The sequence below is a fragment of the Lagenorhynchus albirostris genome, chromosome 20 (assembly GCF_949774975.1).
Source record: "Lagenorhynchus albirostris chromosome 20, mLagAlb1.1, whole genome shotgun sequence".
Lineage (NCBI taxonomy): Eukaryota > Metazoa > Chordata > Mammalia > Artiodactyla > Delphinidae > Lagenorhynchus > Lagenorhynchus albirostris.
In genome coordinates, this window is record NC_083114.1 from 30,875,757 (window position 1) to 30,900,636 (window position 24,880).

The following is a 24,880-nucleotide window of genomic DNA, read 5'->3' on the forward strand; positions in this document are numbered from 1 at the left end:
GTTCTAACAGATGTAAGCCTCACATGGGGGCCTCGCAGGCAGAGTGCTGAACTAAGGACCATGTGATAAATATATTGCTTTGCTAACAGATGTTGCAAAGCACCGTCCAGCCATATCCAAGTGGACTCTGCGAGACTGGCAGGTCCTGTGACCTCGCTGAAATCAAGGTCTTAACAGAATAAAGGTGGGTGGATGGGTATTCAGTTCTGGGGCAGGGTTCAGCTGGCAGAGACATCATTACAACATGAAATCAGGACTTCAGGAGCTGAAGGAACCCTAGAGATCATGTAGGATTATCATCTGACAGATAATGCTCCTGAAATCAAGACTAGGCCCTGTATCCAGCATAGAGATGAATGGTTTGTTTTGTTTATGAGAGTGGTTTCTCTTTTTTTTTAATTAATTAATTTATTTTTATTGATTTTTGGCTGTGTTGGGTCTTCGTTGCTGCACGTGGGCTTTCTCTAGTTGTGACGAGCTGGGGCTACTCTTCGTTGTGGTGTGCGGGCTTCTCTCTTTTTTTTTTTAATTTAATTTTATTTATTTTTGGCTGTGTTGGGTCTTTGTTGCTGCTAGGTGCGGCAGCGGGGGCTACTCTTTGTTGCGGTGCGCGGGCTTCTCATTGCGGTGGCTTCCCGGGCTCTAGAGTGCAGGCTCAGTAGTTGTGGCGCACGGGCTTAGTCGCTTCGCGGCATGTGGGATCTTCCTGGACCATGGCTCAAACCCATGTCCCCTGCACTGGCAGGCAGATTCTTAACCACTGTGTCACCAGGGAAGCCCAAGAGTGGTTTCTTGACTATCCAAACTGGTTTTCATTATCAGCTGGATGGATTTGAAGTACCACCTGGGTCCAGAGCTATAAAGTTGTTAACTATGAAGTGATAGCATTGCTTTCCCAGTACGTCTTGCACATCAGATCGTGGCAGTTTTGATAGCGGAGTTTCAGTAAAGTTATCAGTAGTGGCCTCATCCTGGGATTAGTAGAGTCAGTGCAGACTGCAGAGGTAACTTCCACTTCACTAAGTAGGTGATGGAATGGTCTATTGTTTGGAATGATATTGCAATAATTTCAGATTCCCAGCTAAGCCACCAAAACCTACTAAAACCACAGTATACCTTTAAGTGGATTAATTTAGGCCTAACCCTCTAGCCACCATGAGTCAACCGGGCAGACAGGAGCACTGCTCATTTGGGTCTTGTGAACAGGAACAGTTCCCACGCTTTTTCTCCCTTCCTGGTAAGGATGATCACAGCTAATCAAGGTTATTGAGTACTAATGATGTGCCAGGTGCTATGCTGAATGCTTCACTTGCCTTATGTCATTTGATGCTTTTGTCTCCTCCATGAAGTAGGCACTGTTATTCCCTTTCAGGCAACTTGCCCAGTGGTGATGCAGCTAGTGAGAAGAACCAAAACAGAATCCAAGTCCATCTGTCTCTAATGCTGTCCTCCTCACCAGTGGACGACACCACCACCCACTTCTCTTTGTGGCAGCCCAGGGAAACTGGGTCTCTATGCTCCCTGGTCTGAGTCCAGGATTCTGATGAGATTAGGAATGGGGAAGGAGGACTACCCTCTTGGGATAGGGGCTTTCCACAGCCATTCTGTCTCTTTGTTTTTTTCTGTCTCCAGTCCCAGAAATGGCTTACCTATCCCCCTTCCACTGTCACCTATTTATTGCCTCCAATCAGGGCTTCTCTCTTTGCTCCTGGAACAGACTACTCAGTCATGCTCCTACCCTCCTGTCCTTAAAGCCTCTTCAGGCTTTCTAAGAGTTCCTACAATAAGTAAGAGATGGAGAAAGCTGGGAAATGGTTAAGCTGTTACCTCAACAGATATATATATATATGTGTGTATGTATGTGTATCTATATATATAAATATTTACTATAGTATATTTTAACCTAGACCCTGTGAGTGTGAAAAATGGGCATGGATGCCAATGACAGGCCTTTGATTAACATCCAGGACTTAAAAAACCTTCTGTTGCCTAGAAGAACTGTAGTTACGGGCATCTCAGCACAGGATCTGAGGGGGGGCTATCGGGGAGAATAGGGTTCCATGGGGCCAGAGTCATTCTGCGTCCTGCTTCGTTACTGGCAGGGGGAAGGGAGGAGCCTCAATCATTTGTGCTACCCACATGGATGAGTAGACTGGTCTAGTCAGCAGCCCAAGGAGAAGCAGGGGTAGTTCAGTCCAACAGTGGCCGCTACTGTGTGCTCTGTGCTGCCGAGTTCAGGGGGTACAGAAACAACTAAAATGTGGTCCCTACTCTTGGCACTTACCTCTAGCAGAGGATACAGAGGCAGAAGAGAATAATTTCAGTTTCAACAGGGTAAGTGTTAAGATGGAGGTGAGCACAGAGGATGGGTCAAGAAGTCCAGTGCTGAGGGGATATTTGAGCTGAGTCTTAATGGACAAGTAAGGGCCTGGTGAGGAGGTGGGAAGGATATGTCAGATGGAGGGAATGGCATCAGCAAAACCATGGAAGGGTGAAATGCAGGTGTGGTGTATTCGGGGGAACTACAGAGAGTTTGGCTGGCAAATCTGAACACTTTTAGGAGACTGTTCCTGACACACAATAGACCCTTAAATATCAGTTCAAAAGATGGAGTATACAGAGTATGAGAGGTGAGTCTCTCATGGACGCCATTCATGGATGTCAATGGTTGTCAGCAATAATACACACTTGGAATTTACTGGGTGCTTACTACATGCCAGGTGCATATGCTGAGTACTGTATGTGTATTAGCTTAGTTAATTCTCACAAGAGCCTTATGAGGTCAATATTAGTGTTCCTAGGTTTTGATGAGAAGGGCAAGGTCCAGAGAGGTTAAGTAAGTTGTTCAAGGTCACACGGCTAGAAAATTATAGAACTGAGATTTGAAACCCTCGGAGTCTGATTTCAGAACCTGTCTTTTTAAAAAAATTGAGTTATAATTAACGTACAATATAATATTCATTTTCTGTGTACAACATAGTGATTCAATATGTTTATACATTATGAAATGATCACCACAATAAGACCTGTTACCAGCCGTCATCATCCGTCACCATACAAAGTAATTACGGTATTGTTGACTATATTCCCTATGTGTACATTTCATCCTCATGACATTTATTTTATAGCTGGAAGTTTGTACCTCACCTATTTCATTTGTCCCCCCACTCCTCTCCTCTCTGGCAACCACCAGTTTGTTCTCTGTATCTACGACTCTGTTTTATTATGTTGGTTTATTTGCTTTGTATTTTAGACATGTAAGTGAAATCATATGGTATTTGTTTTTCTCTGACTTATTTTACCTTGCACAATACCCTCCAGGTCCACCCGTGTAGCTGCAGATGGCAAGATTTCATTTGTTTCTATGGCTGAGTAATATTCCATTTTATATATATATATACACACACATACACTGCATTCCTATTCATCTATTGATGGACACTTACATTGCTTCCATGTCTTGGCTATTGTAAATAGTGTTGCAATGAACATAGAGGTGCATAGATCTTTTTGAATTAGTGTTTTTGTTTTCTTTAGTTAAATATCCAGAACCCATCTGCTTACCCACTGTCCCATATTGCCTTTCTGAAGGACATGAAAGTGATGACATGGTGAGATCTGCTTTTTTTTTTCCTTTTCCTCCTCCTTTAGTTCTTTCTTTCTTTCTTTTTAACGTTTTTATTGGAGTATAATTGCTTTACAATGGTGTGTTAGTTTCTGCTTTATAACAAAGTGAATCAGCCATACATATACATATATCCCCCTAACTCCTCCCTCTTGCATCTCCCTCCCACCCTCCCTATCCCACCCCTCTAGGTGGTCACAAAACACCAAGCTGATCTCCCTGTGCTATGCAGTCTGCGTCTTTATTCTGTCCTGCCCCAAGGTTCTTCACAACCATTTTTTTTTCCTTTTTTTTTTAGATTCCATATATATGTGTTAGCATACAGTATTTGTTTTTCTCTTTCTGACTTACTTCACTCTGTATGACAGACTCTAGGGCATCCACCTCACTACAAATAACTCAATTTCATTTCTTTTTATGGCTGAGTAATAATCCATTGTATATATGTGCCACATCTTCTTTATCCATTCATCTGTTGATGGGCATTTAGGTTGCTTCCATGTCCTGGCTATTGTAAATAGAGCTGCAATGAACATTGTGGTACATGACTCTTTTTGAATTATGGTTTTCTCAGGGTATATTCCCAGTAGTGGGATTACTGGGTCATATGGTAATTCTATTTTTAGTTTTTTAAGGAACCTCCATACTGTTCTCCATAGTGGCTGTATCAATTTACATTCCACCAACAGTGTATGAGGCTTCCCTTTTCTCCACACCCTCTCCAGCATTTATTGTTTGTGAGATCTGCTTTTTAAATGCATAACACCGGCTGAAATGCAGAGGGTGGATTTAAGGGGGAAAGGAGGCTCAGGGGCCTGCCAGGGCTGTGTGAATCAGAGATGCTGTGTTCCTGGCAGTGCTTTTAGGGCCTTTGGGAGCATGGCCACTGGGGAAACCGCCTCTTAGGGAGATACTCCTATGGTTCCTCCAGGGTCATCATCACCTTGTCTTACCTTGAGAAGAGAATTCTAGGTTTAGAGAAACGTCATCCCAGTAGTACCATCTACCTTGCTTGAAGACAAGCTAGAGAGTCCTAATGGAAGTGGCAGGAAAACTGTGTATGTCTCTGAACTCTTCGGCCTCCTCTTTCTTTTTCTTCTCTTTTTAAGTAGCAACATATATTTGTAAAAATTCATTAACCACTAAAAATAATAATAGCTACAATTTTGGTGTGTTCTGTGTGCCAACACTGTGTATGTACTTACATCAGCCTCATTTAATCCTCATAACCCTGTGTATGTTGGTCTTCTGAGAACTGGGGAAGCTGAGGGTCAGAGTGGTTGAATAACTTGCCAAAGTCACTCATTTAGAACGGAGTAGAGCTGGCTTCTGATTCCAGAGCCCACTTCTTTTCCAGACAGTCTTTACCTACCCTCCTCCAATACACCCCACAAAAACAGCAACGCTGAGGCACATCTAGGGGTGGTCCTGTCCTGTGGCTGGAGGTGTCACTTCCCCTGGCAAGTTCTGCCTTCTCGGTTTCTGTGGCTCTGTGTGTGGCGGTACAATCTTGTTCCCACATCATTTTTCCAGTTCCTTCCCGACTTATCTGAGGAATTCGTACCTCCTACCCCTCCATCCTGGGGACACTCAGAAGGTTCTGTTTTGAGTTCCACCTGCAATTGTGGCTCCTTGTGGAAAAGGCCAGTCCGTGAGGTGGGATGGCCAGGTTTGCTGTGCGCTCCCTATGTGTTTGGCTCTCAGAGTGGTGTACTAAGGTCTTTGTTTTTAATCATAATAGTTCACATCTTTGCTTTCCATGCTGCCCAGCGGGAGCCAGCTGGAGGTGGTAGCAAATCTTCCTTTAATTTCCACTGTGATGGATTATTACTTCATTTAAAATGGTGTTTAATTTGTACACGTGCCCTGAGGCTTTAAAAAAGCGAACTCATTTGATTGTTGTTGGAAATCAGTTTAGACTCCACAGTATGTTCAGCGGGTTGGACTCATGAAGCCCCATGGAGCCTGTGGCCCCATTAGCAGGTACCAGAGTCCAAAAATTAAAATGTGGTGAGTTCTACAGCCCCATACCCTTAATTTCTTCCATAAAAAAAAACCCAAACAAACATCTGTTTCATCTTCCTTCCTAAAAACTGACTTCTGTTTTACTTCCTTTTTCAAAACAGACTTCTTTTTAAAGCTGCTTTTAATATTTTCCCTTAAGAGGGAAGAAGACAGTAATAGGTGATTATTTTTTGGCCCCTAGCTCTCACGTTTTTTCTCACTCATCCCGTTCTCTCCTTTATTCTCAGGCACGAGGACCCCCTCTTGATTCTCCTTCACTTTGCTTTCCACTTTCCTTCTCTCATTCCTTCTTCTTTTTTTTTTTTTTTTGCGGTACGCGGGCCTCTCACTGTTGTGGCCCCTCCCGTTGTGGAGCACAGGCTCCGGACGCGCAGGCTCAGCGGCCATGGCTCACGGGCCCAGCCACTCTGCGGCATGTGGGATCTTCCTGGACCGGGGCACAAACCCCTGTCCCCTGCATCGGCAGGCGGACTCTCAACCACTGCGCCACCAGGGAAGCCCTCTCATTCCTTCTTGACTGGCCTGTACCAGTGGGCCAAGATTCATATTTCAGCAAGCCACTTTTTCTTTTCTTCCTTCTTGGGTAAGGAGTCACTTTTGTGGGTGCCTGTCAATCCTTAGCAAAGAGTGAGAGGACCAGAATGACCATAGGGCAAAGTCCAAGGCCTGCAGCCTAGGCTCTCTGGGGCTTTTCCAACACCAGGCAGCCTGGGATGTTGCTTGCATGGCCTCTTTTTAAGTTCTGAGCTGTGGTGTGCAATGAATGTGTTTGTATGTGACATAGTCACATTTAATGCAGACTGTGAATGCTGATTTCTCCAAAGGTAGCCATGAATAAGTTTTGAGATTCACATTTGAAGCTGAGCATAAACCGGCAGAAACCCCTGCCGGTGAACTGTTTTTGGGTTTCCTACAGAAGAGAAGTGAGAAAAGAAATAATTCTACTCTGGGGAAAGGCATAATTTAGAAGCCGTCAGCATGTGTAAGAAAACAGACTCTGTGGCTGCTCTGTAAACCCAGACTGGCAGCCAGGGCTCATTGTTTCCTTTCCTTCCTTCAGCGTTGGTATAAGGCGAATGGGGCCAGCGTCCCTCCAGCTCCCCACCGGGCAGCTGAGGCTGTGGACTTCAGAAGTGGCTGGCCTGGGGCGAGCTTCCCGCTTGTTTCTCCTGCCTCCGTCTTTCCTGTTCCTTACCCCCTGACCTATCACCCCTTCCTTTCCTGGAAATACTGTCCTTCCTGAGAGTGGAACAGGAGGATTGGAAGGTTCAAGGATATTTCAGGAAACCCCAAGTGGGGTATTTAGCTCTTTCTACCACCTCTTCCACTTCAACACCCAACAACATTGGTCTACCATGGGCTTTCGTTTTGACCACTCACCTTCCACTTCCACTTCCACTTCCACTATGCCTGGGTGAGACGCAGGGGTTCTGATCCAAGGGGTCGTGTTATCTCTTGTTATGGCCAGGCCTACCTCCGAGGCAAAGCTGGGGAGGTTAATTCTCACCCCCATATTCTTGAAGTATTTCTGTGATGTTCAGTTTAATCTGATTACTCATCTTTAAAATTAGCGGTGGGAGACCGAGCAGGGGAGACATTATGCCTGGGCCCCTGTAGGTCTGAATCCCTTCAACAGTTGGACATCTTGTGTAATTGGTCACCCTGGGTGTGGAGCTTGCTTGGCTCAGCTCCTCAAGGGACATGCAGGGTAAAGGATAGTGACCCCTGCTGTCCTGCAGCCTAGTGCTGGCCGGTGGTGTTGGCCACTCAGGAAGCTCTGTGGAGGCCCAGGGGTATAGTGGTCTTCGGTGACATTATGGTGGGAAGGATGTCGGGGAAGAGGGCAGCTTCCCTGCTGAAGATTCGGTTCCAGTGAGGTTCAGAGGAAAAAAAGGGCTATGATCTGTGGGCTTTCTCCAAACATCCAGATGGGCCCCAGGCATAGTCCAGCAAGGAAGATCTGATTCTGTTTGTCTTCCTCCTCTGTCTCTCTAAATAATTTTATCTTCAAAGCATGACACAGGCGTTCATTAACACTCTGGCTCTCCTGGGAGGTAGGCAAGTGAGAACACCACCCCCGTTAGTGAAGCCCAGGGAATAGGTAGGTCCAGGAGCCTCAGGTATGTGAGCCACAGAGAAACGAGCGGATCTCAGACCTCGGGGTTTTGTCCTCAGACCTTTACTCGGACATACCCTAGGTGGCCCTAGGAGCCACCCCTCTATCTCAGTTTCCTTCTTTCCCATTAGAATAAAAAAGCTGAGTCTGTGGAAGGAAAAATGCTGGGTACTGTGGGATGAGTAATGGAAAATTTGAGCGTTGAAGAGAAATTCTGGTCAGATTCACTGTCGTCGTGAATTTTAGATGCAGGATCCTGATTATGCCGTTAGTTTCATTAATTTACTTGCTTTAAAAAAATGTGCTGAGCATCTACTTCTGGGCGAGGTATCACAAACAGAATCACTTCTCCTAGAAGTACTGGCTAGCCGCGAGGGATCCTGCTGGCTGGGAACTTGATCCTTTGTATCCCATGCTTGGTTCATAAGCAAAAGATGTTGGCTCATAAGCAAAAGATGTTGCCTCTTCAGATGGTGGTTGCAAGTGCTGGAGGACTCCTGGCATCTGGAAATGGGTGAGAAATCCACTTGTGACTGTTGATGTAGCAAATCTCTAGAGACTAAACTTTTCAAGCCATTTATCTTGGTTGGATCAGGAGATCCTTAGGAGTCCTCTCCCTGGGGTTGGAGGTAGCATATCTTTAAGCCTGGCCTTTTCTAGGGCTCCCTAGGAATGGTGATCATGCCGGTTTGCTAGATGTTGGTAGGGTAACTCCTGAGAGCCCTGAGTTGATACTGAACCTCCGACTCTAGAATTGCAGCAATGTTGGGATCTCCATTGGTTTCTTTCTTATTCATGGGGCATCTTGGCACAGTGTAAGAACAGAGGAGGGGGGTCATTTTATCCTGTAAATGTTGCCCTCTCTCGGGTAGCAGTTGGACTCTACTGTACTGGCTTTGCAGGAAGCCCAGCCCCATCAGCTAATGATATTCCTTATCTTGGCACTGCAGGCTGCTGAGAACCAGCCCTAGACCTCTGCTTGAGGGTCCTTCCTCTGAAGACATCACCAGTGTGTGGAGCCCGCCCCACACCCACCCCCTGCCAAACCACGGCCTTTACCTGTGTCTTCCGGTGTTTCCCGTGCGACCCATCCTGTGGGAGTGCCTCGTGGGCCGCCCCAGAGTTCACCCCACACTCAGCAGCGCCAATGGTGAAGATGACAAGATCCAAGACTTTCCAGGCATATCTGCCCTCTTGCCACCGGACCTACAGCTGCATTCACTGCAGAGCCCACTTGGCCAATCATGATGAACTTATTTCCAAGGTACATGTTCCCTGCAGGCCTTCCTTGCCTACCTTGGGGGAGGGCACTTCTGGCTCCTAGGTTTGCAGACGTTTATGAGCTCTGCCAAAGGGCCCGGAACATTTGTATTCCTTCTTTTGTCCAGGGAGGGCTGACCCAAATGGCTGTCTCACTCAGCTGAGAAATAACTTGGAGTTAGGGGGAGAGTGTACTCGTTTAATCTGTAACTTTGGAAAGTAAATGTCATCCCTGTTGAGTCTGTGGGGGCCGGGGGCTCGCGAGCCGGAGGGGAGAGGGGCTAAAGGGATTGGAGCCTTGCGCTCTGCCTGCCTGGGCTGTGTTGGCAGGTGCATGCGATGTAGGGTGCTGCCTGCCTAGAAAGGAATTCTGAGAAAGGTGGTCTCTTGTAGGAGAGGTTAATGGCTGAAATGAGAGAGGGGAATATTGCTTTTTAAGCCCCTAGGGAAGGTTACCAGATGATTTAGTTACTAAAATGGGTGGCCTTTGGAGGACCAAAAGTGGCTTGGTGAAGAGCTGACCCACTGGCTTGTCGGGACCTTTCGGGCTTCTACATGAGGTGAAATGGCATGATGTTTGGTCACAATCAGAAGAAAGAGTGGAACCCCATTTTCCCTGGGGAGCCTTGGCACCTGCTTCCTGAAGTTGGGGTGGGGGGATTATTAACAAATAAGTAAACCTAATGTCCCGTTGAGCAGTCCAGACACTGGCTCCTTCAGGCAGCGTTCAGAGGGGAGCTGCTCCCTCCTGGCCCCAAGCTTCTTGCCAAGGGAGGAGAAACAGCTTTAGTAGGCTGCAGGAAAAGGAGAAAGAGCTCATGGGGGACTTTTCGCTTTAAAAAGCATCCTTCTTCAGAACCTGGACTTCATGCCATTAAAGTAAAAAAAAAAAAAAAAAACCATTTATGCGGACTCAGACAAAGTTTAAAAACAAAAAAATTTAGTGTTCTTGATCTGTTTACAACAACTGCTAGAAAAGGTGGCATCACTTTCCCTGCCTCTGGCTCGGTAGCCCCGCGCAGAGCCGGAGGAAGGATCAGCAGTTACAGAACAGCCCTGTCCAGCTGGCTGATCTGACAGGAAGTGGAGAAGCTGTTTGAACAACCACGTCTGTTAGTGGGGATTCTCAAATCAGGACTGCAGATGGAAGAACTCCTCCTTCTAGGCCTCTTCTAGGGTCTAGGGTTACCAAAAGGCTTGAACCCTGCAGCTCTCAGAGTCCTGGTCTCTGGCCCACTTTCCCTTCTCTAGGTTTCTGCTAATTACTCTCCTCTATGCTATTTGTGTTCCAGCCAGCCTATAGCTTCCTTCTCTGTCAGCTAACTCATCTTGTCTCAGATTCCTCTTGGACCTTTGGCGAACCCCTGGAGCCTGGAAGTTTGGATGTGGGGAGGCTATGTCAGTGAGAGGAGAGGGGAGTCAGTCCTCTTCACTTTGGAAGCTTGGAGGGAAAATATGAGTTGTCCTACTTCTGGAAATCTCCAGAGGAGTAGAAGCCAAGACGTCTTTTTAATATCCAGAAGTACTGTGGGGACTTCCCTGGTGGTGCAGTGGTTAAGAATCTGCCTGCCAATGCAGGGGACACGGGTTCGAGCCCTGGTCCGGGAAGATCCCACATGCCACGGAGCAACTAAGCCCTTGAGCCACAACTACTGAGCCTGCACTCTAGAGCCCACGAGCCACAGCTACTGAGCCCACGAGCCACAACCACTGAAGCCCACGCATCTAGAGCCCATGCTACACAACAAGAGAAGCCACCACAATGAGAAGCCCGTGCACTGCAATGAAGAGTAGCCCCCGCTCACCGCAACTAGAGAGAAAGCCCGCGCGCAGCAACGAAGACCCAATGCAGCTAAAAATAAATAACTAAATTTATTAAAAGAAAAAAAAAGAAGTACTGTGTATCGTAAGAAGCGGAGGTAACCGTAAACTGTATTTAAGCACCTCTGTGTGCTAAAAACTGCTACTTAACACTTTATAAATATTATCTCACTTAACCCTCATAAGAAGCCTTTAAGGTAGGTGATGTTAGTCATATATTATATGGATGGAGAAGCTGAGACTCATACAAGTTGTCTAAGAACTCAGGTCTTGAGTTCTCAAAGAAGAGAGAGCCATTACTTTGAGCGTGTTCAAGAAAAATTTCTGGAAGAGGTGGTATTTGAGCTGGGCCTTGTGACATGGTCAGAAGGGAGTATGTGGGGATGACAGTGGCCTTCAGAGCTGATGTCTTACCTCTTTGGCTGGTACACAGGGCCTTGGATGATCTGGCAGAGCCTAGCTTTTGAGTTAGGGTCCCTGCTGCTTCCTTGATTTATGTTCCAACCACTTGGAGCTAAGCAACATTTCCCTGAATATGAAGATAGGGGTGTTTCGGGCCTCTGTGCTTCAGCCAAAAGCATCCGTTTTTCTTTACCTCCTTCCTCTTTCACAGGAGCTCTTACACATCCTTTTCCTCCTGGGGCCATGTCCTATTAGCTTTGTATCTCTGGGTCAGAATCTGACCCATAGCAAGAGCTCAATAAATGGTCAGATAAACAGATGGATGGCTCTTGAGCCTTGGGAGAAGACAAGTGATGAGCAAAGAAGACTGTTGGCCTCATGTCCTCCTTTCTGCCCCTTTTGGGGCAGAAAGGCTCCTTCGCAAGTCCAGGCCAAAGTCAGCACAGGCTGCAGTTTCATTGGCTACAACCCGTGCACAGATGGGGTGCATTAGAGCTTGATGATTAAAGAGTTGTGTTAAATGCCTGACGGTGGGGAGAGAGTGAGGGAACTGTGGCTGGCATTGCACAAAGATTCCTTTATTTCATTCCACAGCCACCCCCGGCGTTAAATAATCTATAGATTCTTATGCAGGTCCACTTAATGGAAAGATCACTGCCCCAGCCCCCTCCTTGGAAAATGGGCCTTTCATTTTGTTCCTCTCTTCCATTTAAGAAAGTTCAGGGAGAGAATGTTTCTCCTGTTCTCCCCTCTTGACATAATCTCCTATGCGGTTTCAGAATCCACCCAGTGGGAGTTAGGAGCTGGGAAGCAGCTAACTGGAGCAGCAGTGTAATTAAATGATACTTTGTACTTGTAACAGAGCCTTTCATCTGGAAGCTTGACATTCCATTGTTTGTTGTTTTTTTTTTTTTAAAAAAAGTGAGTCTGCCTTCATTATGGAGAAGCCAACACAAAGGTCCAGAGAACTAAAGCTCAGAGCACGTGGCTAGCAGAGAACCGGGAACAGAATCGGGACTTCGGGCTCCCGTCTTATCAGCATGGCTAAGCCGCCGTGGAAATGTGTAGTTGTCAAGTTTTAAACAGTTAGGGTCTGTACTGATGTGGTGGAAAGACTCCTGCACTAGGCCCTTCTGTCTTCCCAGCTTGCTTCAGATTCCTAGAGGCCTGGAATCAGCCGTCCAACCTCTGAGTCTCAGCTTCTCACTAGTAAAATGAGTTAAATAATATTTGCTGTGTCTAATGGCTAGTAGTTAGCACTCGTGTGCTTACTGTGTGCCACGGCCGGAACAGTCCTAGGAGGTAGCCCTACCTTATTTGAGAGTGGGGGGAGTAGGCTTACCTCATTGGGTTGTTAGGAGGCTGGATGAGATCATCGATGTGTGGGTGGCTTGCAAATCACAAAGCTCTATGCAAATGTAAAGTAGTCCCTTTGCTTCTCTTGGCCTTGATGTCCAAAAAAAAAAAAAAAAACAAACAAAGCAAGGAGGTGGGGTGGAGGGGATTGTTACTGCCTAAGCAACTTTACTTTAGCCAAGATAGTTTCACTTTAGAACCTGGAGTACAGGAGTTGGATTTGAGAGAATAAGGCAATGGAAGAGAAGGACAGCCAAGTTGTGTGTGTTGGCAGAAAGGTAAGAGCATTTGCTCTGTAGGACGCTGGGGGGTGCGGGGCGTTGGGGGTGCTTTTTGAATCGATGACAGAACTATCTAGGGAATGTGCTGAGGCCTCCTACAATTTATTTCTTCGGGGGTGCTGTGGTCTAAATGCTGAAGTGTTTGCACGCAGAGGTATTTTGAGTTGGCACGAGGAATTGCTCACGCTGTTGTTTCTCACTTAATGGTGCAAGTCACAGTATAAAAATATACTTTGGTTATAAAATAATAATAGTTTCAATTGGAACAGTTAGTTGCCCCCAGTGAAAACAATCTAATGCTCATTTCAGTGGATACTATCTATTATGGAAACCTGGATCTTTGCAAGACTTTCCATAAAAATTATCTGTAGTCAGTCCTTCCCTTGCCTCCCTCCTGCTAGCCCTTCAGTGGTGTTGCAAGTAGGCCATTTAAGAATGGTGAATTGGATTAATCTATCATGAACCCACTTTGGGGACAGTGGCTTCATTCCAAGACACAGGTTGCACTAAGTGCCCTGGGTCCTTAGAGGGAAGGTGTTGGAAGCTGTGGAGTGGGCAACTCAGTGACAGCCTGGGGTTACACAGCCTCAGGGCCGGGCTTCTCTACCTCACACCCCTCAGCTGCTGTCTGTGTGAGGAGCTGGGCCTCCTTCTGAGGCTGCAGTCTAATTAGGAGGCAGGTTCTTTTTGTTCCCTGTGGGGTTCCATTGGGCTCACAGTGGTGACATTTTGGTTTTTCCTTCCTGCCTAGACATAAGCCGCAGCATAGCTTTGAGAAAAGTGTCAGGGAGGAAGATGCTGTGAAGCCTGAAGACTTGTATTGATCTGGTGGCTGCTGAGAGGCCCACTCTGCCCTCGGCCTCCCACCTCTGCTTCTGAGCACTAGCGTTCTACACCAGTGACTCTCAAAAAGTCTTGTACCCCAACACAGTGACTTAGAGGTTGTGGGCAAAGAGGGAGTACCGTCCCATCCTGTCAACTCTACGTTTCAGGTATTTGTTTCTCTTAATCCCCACTACCCACCAGCTTGTCTTTAATGTGCAATAAAACTAACTTTCCAAAATATTAATGCAGTTATTTGTGTCCTGAAAAAACTTCATGTAAAAAATAAATACAGGAACAGAACTTCTAAAAATCTATTCATTTCTTTTCCTCTAGGTGCCCTGGAAAATGTTACAGTGAGCATCAGATTGTATTAGTTGTGTTAGTGACCTCTGTGTCCCATTAAAAGGCATAATTCCTAAAGAACGTATACAATAAGATACAGCTTTTGAAGATAATTCTGTGAGCTTATCTATCTTGCAAAATATATGTCATATTGTAGTTTTATTAATTGAGAGGTTTTGGTATCCAGTGGATGACAATTATTTTTACAAAAACCGTAATTCAGTAAAATTAGTTTTTCTATTCTAGCAGGAGAGGGAAAAAAGCCAGATTGCATGTAAACCTATAAATGTCTGTCTCATTATAAGTGCCCATTTTTTTGTTTCCAAAATAGTGGAAACCTAGGGCCAGAGTGATTGTTAGGTTTTAAGAAACAAAAGGTTGAGAACAATCACCGTTGCAGAACCCATACCATATAGCGGGCACCTTTGCTTCTTTTGCAATGTTTGCAAGACACTGATATGTGTTTGTCAGTTTCCTAAAGAGCATTTCTGAGGTGCAGTAAAGGCAGAATTAATAAATTATGGAAGAGTTCCAACATACACCAATAAGCCCAGTTTAAAAACACATTCAATCAATTTAGCTTTTGTAAAGAAAATCACATATCCAACCTAAAACTACTTACTTTTTTCCCTCAGCTATTTGATCTTTGAAAGCCCTAATCTCCTACTAATGAAGTGTTAGTTCTGGAGGGGTACAGATAAGCCATCTGTCGACCACCCAGGAAGGGTGACAGGTGAACCCCGTCTACAGCAAATCTCCAAAGGAATGTGGTTAGATTACAGTGTTTCTTGGTGAAAAGAAACTATTTAGAGTTTGTAAGATAGAACATCTTATGATATCTTCTCCTCATGGGCGCAGAGATTGAATCAAGTCAGGGTGAGATAAATCATAAATTAGGCTGGTACAATTTGTACAGCATAAGTGTTCAAAGTTGGGACCACCTTAACTGGATCTCAGAGGCCTCTGGTACATGTGGGTGATGGCAGTGGGGACTGTGCCTATAACTTGCTCTTTTGTCTCATTGGCTCTGTTCTATTATTGCACGAATACAAAATATGTAATGCGGTGGGGTGCACTGTACTAGATATGATACTACCCTCGAGGATTTTACCCTCAAGAACTTTCACTCTAGTCTGGGGAGATAAAAGGTTCATAAGTCATCCCTTTTTTTTCCCTTAGAACAATTTAACACAAAATATACACATGTATAGCTCCTGAGATGTTACAACAAATTTAAAATATGTAGATCAACATGATCCAAATCGTTTCCAAGACACCATTATGGTGGTTCAACAACCATTTTTTTTTTTTTTTTTTTTTTTTTTATTCAGTACGTGGGCCTCTCACTGTTGTGGCCTCTCCCGTTGCGGAGCACAGGCTCTGGACACGCAGGCTCAGCGGCCATGGCTCACGGGCCCAGCCGCTCCGCGGCATGTGGAATCTTCCCGGACCGGGGCATGAACCCGTGTCCCCTGCATTGGCAGGCGGACTCTCAACCACTGCGCCACCAGGGAAGCTCCCAACAACCATTTTATAGTGTATACTGAATGGATGTCCACATCATGCCACAAAACCCTACTCTTTGTTTCCAAATTTGAAAGCTAGTCCTCCAGAGCAGGGGGCCAGTCAGCCTCTATAGACACAACATCCAGCTCAGGAATGTCTGCAGTCACATTAATCAGAGTCAGTGTTCGGCCTGGTTCTTCCAAAGCCTCCGTGTACAAACTCTTTATTGTAGGTTCCAACTTGAATCTTTAGATAGAGGCAAAAACGATGCCCATCCACATAGCATGTCTCCATAGAGTGAATGGTGTGAGTTCTCACAGCTAAGGGCCTCTGATAAAGGACCCGTAAAGGTGTTTTCTGGGCGCTCTCCAAGTCCCATCTGGTTGTGGTTCCTTCTTTATACGTTCAGTTGTAGAAGATCCTTTCTGCTAGTCTTCAGGTCGTTCCCCAGGTCATTATAGCTGCTCTATAAATAGTTGTAATTTAGGTGTGCCCATGGGAGGAGGTGAGCTCAGGGTCTTCCTACCCCACTGTCTTGGCCCCTCCCCCATAAGTTGTCCCTTCTTGAAGTTTGTATGGTCAGCCCTCTGTATCCACAGTTCCACATCTGGGGATTCAACCAACAGTGGATCAAAAATAATTCAGGGGCTTCCCTGGTGGCGCAGTGGTTGAGAGTCTGCCTGCCGATGCAGGGGACATGGGTTTGTGCCCCCGTCCAGGAAGATCCCACATGCCGTGGAGCGGCTGGGCCTGTGAGCCATGGCCACTGAGCCTGCGCGTCCGGAGCCTGTGCTCCGCAGCGGGAGAGGCCACGACAGTGAGAGGCCCAAGTACCAAAAAAAAAAAAAAAAAAAAATTCAGGAAAAAATTCCAGAAAGTTCCAAAAAGCAAAACTTGAATTTGCTACATGCATGCTGGCAACTATTTACGTAGCGTTTACATTGTATTAGGTGTTATAAATAACCTAGAGGTGATTTAAAGTATAGTAGTTTATATGCAAATACCATGTCATTTTATATAAGGGGCTTGAGCATCCTTGAATTTCAGTATCTGAGGTGGGTTCTGGGACCAGTCCCCTGTGGACACAGTGGGATGACTGTCCTTCACCTTATGGTTTTTTTTATGTGGTCTCTTTTTTTTTTGGCCACACTGCGCGGCTTGTGGGATCTTAGGTCCCCAACCAGGGATTGAACCCGGGCCCTGGCAATGAAAACACTGAGTCCTAACCACTGGATGGCCAGGAAATTCCCCACCTTATATTTATCTTAAACCATTTATCAAAGTATAACGATGAATGTCTCCCATTAGTCTGTGAACTACTTGTGGAGATAATTGTGACGTCATCTTTGTGTCTCTAGCACCCAGCACAGCTCCTAAAGACTGGTAAATTTTCAGTGAATATCTGAGCAAATAACTGTTAGTTCTCTAAGATAGAGACAGAATAAGGGGCTCTTAATCTGGGGTCCATGGGCTGGCTTCAAGGGATTTCTGAAATTGTATGTTTAATTCTATGTGTATGTATATTTTTCTAGGGAGGGTTCCATAGCTTTCATTAGGTTCTCAAAGGATTGTTGATCAAAAAAACCCCCTTAAGATCCATCTGTCTAGAAACAGAAGTTCTGGGAAGACTTGGTAGAAGTGACACTGAGATGTACCTTGAGGCAAGAACCTAGACGTGTGGAAATGGATGGGGAGGGACTGGTAAAAGGAGCATCACGAACAAAGAAGTAGAGGCCAGGAGTGTGTGGGGAGGAGCCATTCTTTTGGGCAACATTGAGAGCTGTGCGAAAACGGATTGAAAGAGTAGGCTGACGCCAGGTTGTTGGGAGAATAGAAGTTCGGACTTTATTTTGCTGGCAGTTGGGCGCCACTGAAGACTTCTTTTTTTTTTTTTTTTTAATTAGGTTGCTCTGGGTCTTAGTTGCAGCAGGCGGGCTCCTTAGTTGCGGCTCACCAGCTCCTTAGTTGTGACATGCAAACTCTTAGTTGTGGCATGCATCTGGGATCTAGTTCCCTGACCAGGGATTGAACCTGGGCTCCCTGCATTGGGAGTGCGCAGTCTTAACCACTGCACCATCAGGGAAGTCCCATCACTGAAGACTTTTGAGCAAGTAATGACATGACCAGAGCTTTGCTTTTAGATGGCAGGTGTCGTGGTATCCTAGGTGAACTGCTTAAGAAGAGACTAGAATTGGGGAAACGAGTGTATATGCACCTCAGTGGTCTGCAGGTGGTCCAGGCACATGGTGGTCATTCAGTACATACTTGTTGATCACCACTTGGGAAAGAACTACAAGCATTCTAGGGCTTAGAAAAATTCTCTCTATCATTTATAGCCATGAACAAGAGGAATTGAGTTCAGGAAGTCACACTCTTTGGTTGGGAGGCAGACCTGTCCTACAGTCTGTGAAAATTGATGATCTGGGTGGGCATAAGTAGAATTGTTCACCAATTTATTACCAAAGGAACTGCTAGGGACCAAGTCAAGTGAATCATCTGTGTTTTTTGCTGTGGACTGCAGGCAGCTGGAGCACAAATCTGCTCAAATGTGGTCCTTTCTATGTGGTTGCTTTAAATACCAAAAGGAAATGTTGACTTGAGCTATGAGGCATACCCTGAAAATTAATTCTGTGGTTTGCAAATGCCTGTAAGATTCCAGTCCTAAGATTGGTTTGTATGTTCGTGCCTCAGCATTCAGCAAGGACGCTGGTGATTGCAAGCCTGTGTTTCTCGTGAAAATCCGGACTCTTTTCAGCAGGGTGTTCTCCCTGGGAAGCAAGGAGTAGATGCAGAACCCCTGCCCCTGTGTTTTCATTTGAGCACCAGCACTCCCTAGGTCTCTGGAATGGTAAAGCTGCACCATTGCTTCTTTGGCTGTTTGTATTTTGGGGTCTGACTGGAATCTACCATTATACACTAATTGTTCAGTTCAATAATATATATATTTTGTATTTTAAGGATATACATTAAATTTTTATTATGAAATATACAGAAAAAGATGCATAGAACACAAATGTATGGCTTAAAGAATTGCTCATCTAGCCACTACCCAGTTCAAGTAACTGAGTGTAGATCATTGACAGAACTCTAAAAGCCAACAGTTATTCTCAACCTTCCCCTTGAATGTTACCATTATCCTGATTTGTGTAGGAATTTCCTCCTTTCTCTTCATATTTTAACCACCAAGGTGTATATTCAGTACTTGAACATTTAGATTTGCCTGTTTCTGAAATGTACATAAATAAAATTTCTCTGTATAAATCTTTCATGTCTTCCTTCCTTTGCTCAATATTACATTTTAAAGATTTATTCATCTTGTTATGTGTAGCTACAGCTTTTGGTTGTTGGTGGCGATTCTGTATAGAGTTCAATAATATTTTTTGTGTTTCAAACAACATGCCAGGCCTAGGCTGGGTGCTAGGGATAGAGAGAAGCCAACAGGATTCCTACACTCAGAGAGCCTGTGATCTTTGGGGTACATGGGAATGTAAGCCTCACTACGGAGGGCAGAAGAATGGTACAGATGAGGTTGTACTGGTGCCAGGATGAAAAACACAGGATGAAAAATCTACATTGCTGCTATTAACTATTATTTATTGAAGATCTACTGTGTGTTAGGGACTCCTTACTTTACAACATCCCTTCAAGGTGGGGATTAAGTGACTTGCCTAAAGCCATGGGGTAGCAAAAACATATGGGATACAGGTCTAGCTAGGTCTGTACCCTCTTTCATAGCTTGACCTAGGTAGCTCCTTTTGGCATTGACTGTTTTCTGGGTCTCAGTACTATTGGTGGTAAATCCTACCCCTTCTCCCCTCCTATCATTTCTCTTGCCTGGAGAATGCTTCTTTTTCTCTATTCAATTTCTACCCATTCTTGAAGACCAGCTTAAGTATTTTTTTCTAGGATGTCTTCCTGGACTATAGGATTCTCTCCCTCCACTGGACATCTGTAGTACTCACTGTCTGGTTGTTCATTTGGCAATTAGTAATGACTCTTGTAATAATACGGTCTGTGTTTTTGTGGTTACATGCACTTTTATGTGTAATTGTCTTGTTTCCTAATAAGATTCTAAATAACCTGGAGTCACAGACTTTCCGAATGCCCTTGGCCCTGGGTTTTCCTAGTTCAACTCCTCATTTTACAGATTAGGAAACCGAGTGCCTCTTAACTTTGTACTTTGCCACCTCCTCCCTGCCACACACGCCACCTACTGCCTTACACATAAGGGGTGCTTGAAAATGCTAGAGGCAGCCCTGGAGGAGAGGGCTGGCAGCCGGGATAATGAAAGTATCAAGCTGTGAGGTCTTGGGCAAGATTGTTCTCTCAGGCTCTCCCTTTTCTTCATCCACCCAATCCAAATGAGGCATTAGATTAGACTGTCATTAAAGGTTCCTTCCACCTCCCCCATCCTCTGATTCTAATATAGCAGCAGCAGATGATACAAGGCAACGTAACTTAGTGGTTAACAGTGTAACGTCTGAGTCAGGCTACCTGGGTAGCCTGGTTAACCTTGGCTACCTGGGTAACCTTGGCTTCTTTGCCTATTAGTTATGCAAGTTAAGTAACCGCTCTGTGTCTTGGTGCCCTCATTGGGAAAAGGGGAATCATATTAATGTTAGATACCTATAAGATTTTTGTGGCAATTAAGTGAGGCAATCAATATAAAGTGCTTCTCACAGTGCCTGGCATATAGTAAATGCTCAGTAAATGTTCTATCTATGAATATCGTTAAGCAAAAAACAGAAAGTGGCGCTCAAACATAATCAGGTCCTGACACCCATAACAGTTCTGGCATATTCACTCCTTCCATTTTTTGAGTCTCAGGTATTGCCCTTTAGCTATACGGCGTTGTCAGTAGTCTTCTGAGACCCGTATAAGTCTCTGGTTCTTTATAGTAATTCCAAAGGGACCAACACGTTTCTGGAGGTAATTGAATAGCAGCAGCAGCAGCTTCCATTCTGCTTTTGGGGGGCCTTACCTGCAAGTAGCTGGGAGGCCTCTCTAGAATTTAAATGGAAAAATCTGCCCCCTACCCCCCTTCCCTTCCTGTCTGCCAGGTGGTTATTTTGCCTGTGAACCACACATCAGCCAGTTACAGAAACCTCAAACTACCATGACAACAGCAGCCCGGGCAGCTGGAAGAGAATTCCGGGCCTGAGTGTTGCAGCAGTAGCTGAGAATTGCTTCTCAGTTTGGTTCACCCTGTGACGCTCCACGGTGGGGGGCTGGGGCGAGTTTCTTTTGAATGAAGCCATTTTTCTTTCTTTCCTTTTTTTTTTTGTTACAGAAAGATGGTTTTCATTATTTATTTATTTAGGCTGTGTTGGGTCTTCGTTGCTGCATGCAGGCTTTTCTCTAGTTGAGGTGAGCGGGAGCTACTCTTTGTTGAGGCGCCCAGGCTTCTCTTTGCAGTGGCTTCTCTTGTCGCGGAGCACGGGCTCTAGGTACGCGGGCTTTAAAAGTTGTAGTTCTTGGGCTCATTAGTTGTGGCTCGCAGGCTCTAGAGCGCAGGCTCAGTAGTTGTGGCACACGGGCTTAGTTGCTCCGCGGCATGTGGGATCTTCCCGGACCAGGTCTTGAACCCGTGTCCACTGCATTGGCAGGTGGATACTTAACCACTGCACCACCAGGGAGGTCCCTGCCATTTTTCTTATCTTTGAAAACAAACCCAAAAAAGAATCTCTGATGCCTTTGTTTCCAAAGCACTCAGCCAACTCCTGAGGGGAGGGTTTGACCTGGTGACCCAGAGTATTGTCTCTGGGGTCAGGGCTGCTTAGCCAAGGAGAACCTTAGCTCTCTGCTTCCCTCCCCTCCCTGCCTGTTGCTGGTGGCTGGACAGTGACTCAGGAGAGGAGGAGGGAGGAGAGGAAGAGAGGAGGAGACAGCTCCACCAGCTGCTGCTAAAAACAACAACATCTAATCAGTCCATAAACTCCCTCCCCTCCAGAGCACAGTGATGTCAAGAGGCAGAGCAGGTGGCATGGACTCTCCCCTCCCCCATCCCCTAATGCCTTTGGATCTTTGAAGGGACAATTTATGGTTGTCAAAAGGAAAATTATCTCTCTTTGCGGGGGGAGGGGTGGCAGGAAATTCCTTCTCTTCCCTTTCAGGACTGGTCCCACCAAGAGCATTCACTGTAACTTCAACTCTAACAGGTAAATGAGGGGCCTGGAAGAGCATTCCCTTGCCGAAACAAAAGATCCTGGTGTGAAGCCTACTGCACTAAGCCCAACCAGTTCTGCTTTCAGTGAGCTCCTCTGACCTGTTAGATACGAGAGATACAGTGGCAAACAGATGTATAACTTGCCCTCACCCAACTTGTACCCAGAATCCAGTCTGAAGAAGCACCTGGCAGCAGTACAAGTGGGGAGATCCATCCTGAGCCTGGTACCCAGGGTTGTCTGGAGCAGCTGAGAGGCTGGCATATTGTTCCATGTTGTTTTCTACCCAATTTGCCTGATTTTCATGAGATGCCCAAATGTGTACAGCTTTCCCCCTGATTACCCCTGCTTCCCCTGCAGTGTCAGCCCAAGCTGTAAAGCTGCCAGCTGGGCTCTTGCAGCTTGAGGTGGCCAGCGAATCAGACCTGCTGTCCTCTGATATGTCTTTGGAGGAATGTCTGTTCTTAGGACCAGGCCTCTCACCATTGGGTGGTGGCTGCTTGGCTTACTTTACCCACAGCCGGTCCCTCCCCTTTACATGCTGAATGTTCCAAATGACAGGTAAGGCTCTGAGGAACCTTTAAGGTTCATCCTAGACACATTCACCCAGGAAACCTAAGGAGAGAGGAAGTGAGAAAAAATAGACTTCTTGGAGCTCCTTTAAGCTCTAAGTCGCCGTATATCTTGATCCTCCCCTTAGCAGGAGAAAGAAAAACAGCAAAGTGTATCGGTGGGGGAGGAGAGTTCCTCCCAGTCTGTCTCCTTCTCTAGAAGAACAACAGGCCAGTCTGCCCTGGGCACTATGGGGCCAGGTGCTGGGTAAGTACACGAGGAAGGAAAGCTGATAAGATAAGGTCTGACAAATCTAGGTCACCAGGCTGCTCCAGGCACCTGTGTGACTAGTCACCTTGAAACGGACAGGAGGGAGGATGGACTTTTGTTCAGGGCACAGACTAGCTGACTTCCCAGGCCTTTGTTTGTTTGTTTATTTAATACACATTTCTTGATCACCATTAAATGCCAGGTCCTGTGCTTAGGTGTTCCAGGCCCCTGTGTGTCTCTGGTAGGCAAAATCTCCTCCTGGATCCCAGGCCTGTAACCAGTGCTAAAAAAAGAAATGACATCATGCAAAAGCCAGTTGGTCCACTAACTTCCAGAGTGGGAGCAGCCAGACTCTTGGTAGAAGGGAAGGGCTGTTTGGAGTCTTCATTCCCTTCAGCTCGATCAGGGGTCAGCAAAACTTCACCTGTAAAGGCCAGATAATAGTATTTCAGGCTTTGATGGCCATAGGGTTTCAACTCTGCAGCCATAGTGGATACATAAACAAATGAGCCTGACTCTGTTCTAGTAACACTTTACTTACAAAACAGGTGAGAGGCCCCATTTGGCCCTAGTGCATTGTTTGCTGACCCCTGAATAGAAGATTGGAATGACAGTTGTGAAATGGGTGTTGGAGAAATGAGTTTATGTGATTTCAGGAGGCATCCCAAATCAACACAGTGGCTTCACTTGGTAGGGATAGTATAGGACTTGATGCACTATGCTCAATGGCAAGGTCTGATTGACACCAGAGAATTCTACTGCACAGGCCAAACTTCAACCTCAGCCATCTAGCACGCTGGTTCCCACCAAAGGTTACAGGGTAACCAAGCCAGACAGAGCACACAATTTCATACAATCTCATCACTTATGTGGAAAAACAATATGGGGCCCTGTGGATGGCAAGTCATTGGCACCACCTTAAAAGCCCTGAATAAAGGGTCAGGCCACCTCTGCTCTAGGGCCTGGCTCTGCCACTGACTTTTTTTATTTATTTATTTATTTGGCTGCGTTGGGTCTTAGTTGCGGCACGTGGGATCTTCGTTGTGGCGTGCAGGGTCTTTCACTGTGGCACGTGGGCTCTTCGTTGTGGCGCGTGGGAACTTCTCTCTAGTTGCGGCGCACGGGCTCAGTAGTTGTGGCGCATGGGCTTAGTTGTCCCGTGGCATGTGGGATCTTAGTTCCCTGACCAGGGATCGAACTCACATCCCCTTCATTGGAAGGTGGATTCTTAACCACTGGACCACCAGGGAAATCCCGCCACTAACTGTGGAGGGTGGCATTGGATAATGACCGCTCTCTGACCATTTAGCACATACTGAGTACTACTGTATGAGGCACTGGGGATACAGAAATGGACACAACAAAATTCTTGCCCTTAAGTAGCTCATGATCTAGTGGGGAAGACAAATAGGTGAACTATTATACGAGGTAGTGAAACACAGGCTTTGAGTAGGTGATTATTCAGGCTGCTGTGGGGGCAAAGAGCAAGATGAGTGTTTATTAAGTGAAGAAGAAAGGGGAGTCCATTCTGAGCAGAGGCATAGAAACATTCTAGAGGAGATCCAGCCTTGGGGACCACAGGTAAGAGATGGAGAGGGCACGTAGAGGGAAGCAGGAGGTCAGCAGGGATGGGTCACATAGTGCCCAGAAGGCCCAGCTAAGGTGTTTAGACTCAATTGTGTATGCTGCATGCTCTGGGGAGCCACGGAAAGTTTTTAAGCAACGGAGTAATAGCATGTGGTTCGTACTGCACTCAACTTCTCTCTAACTTCTACAGACTGTATATCCGTGAGCTTTGTGTGAAGAGGAATGTTGATATTGTATAAAGTTAATAAGCACCGATAATTAAGCCAGTGGCTGTAATTAATAACCAGGGTCAGTCCCTTCCTGGTGATGCCTTCAGCTAAACAGCAACCAGATAAATCATTGGCAAACACCAGGCACCCATAACTGAGAAGAGGGCCCTTCAGAGTGCTCCAGGACCTGGATTCCCTGCTTTTCTGGGTAAGATACTCCCTCTCATGTGACCCTCCTGGCTTCTTGAGGCTCACTCACTGAGTCATCATAAGCTGGCCGTTGCAACCCCACATGTCTGAGTTTTTCTGTTACTTTAAAGGGAGAACTGAGTTGCAGAATTCAGGTGCCTTTGGTGTAGTTTTGAAGTTTAGGACAGGGAAAAGTGAAGGCGGAAAATAAGTGGCTACTGCAATAGTCATGGCTTTCAGGGCCTAAGAGTAGTTGAAACTGGCATTGGAAAGTGGGGATTCTTAGGCAGCGATTCCCGAATCTGACAGTACATCAGAATAAGCTGGGATAAAAAGGCTGGTTTTTATCC

General features: G+C 45.9%; 1 protein-coding gene across 4 annotated transcripts in view; it reads left to right on the top strand.

Annotated features, from left to right (window-relative positions):
• YPEL2 (yippee like 2) overlaps positions 1-24,880 on the top strand; it is a 62,765-nt gene that overhangs the window by 11,960 nt on the left and 25,925 nt on the right. The window contains exons 2-3 of one of the 4 annotated variants that reach the window (XM_060135101.1): positions 8,237-8,280; positions 8,717-9,030. In XM_060135101.1, the coding sequence (XP_059991084.1) occupies positions 8,914-9,030 (117 nt within the window). In that variant the 5' untranslated portion in view covers positions 8,237-8,280; positions 8,717-8,913. Of the gene's footprint in view, positions 1-3,536; positions 3,612-8,129; positions 8,281-8,716; positions 9,031-24,880 lie in introns of those variants that run through there. The other 3 variants (XM_060135102.1, XM_060135100.1, XM_060135099.1) reach the window with 3 other exon arrangements.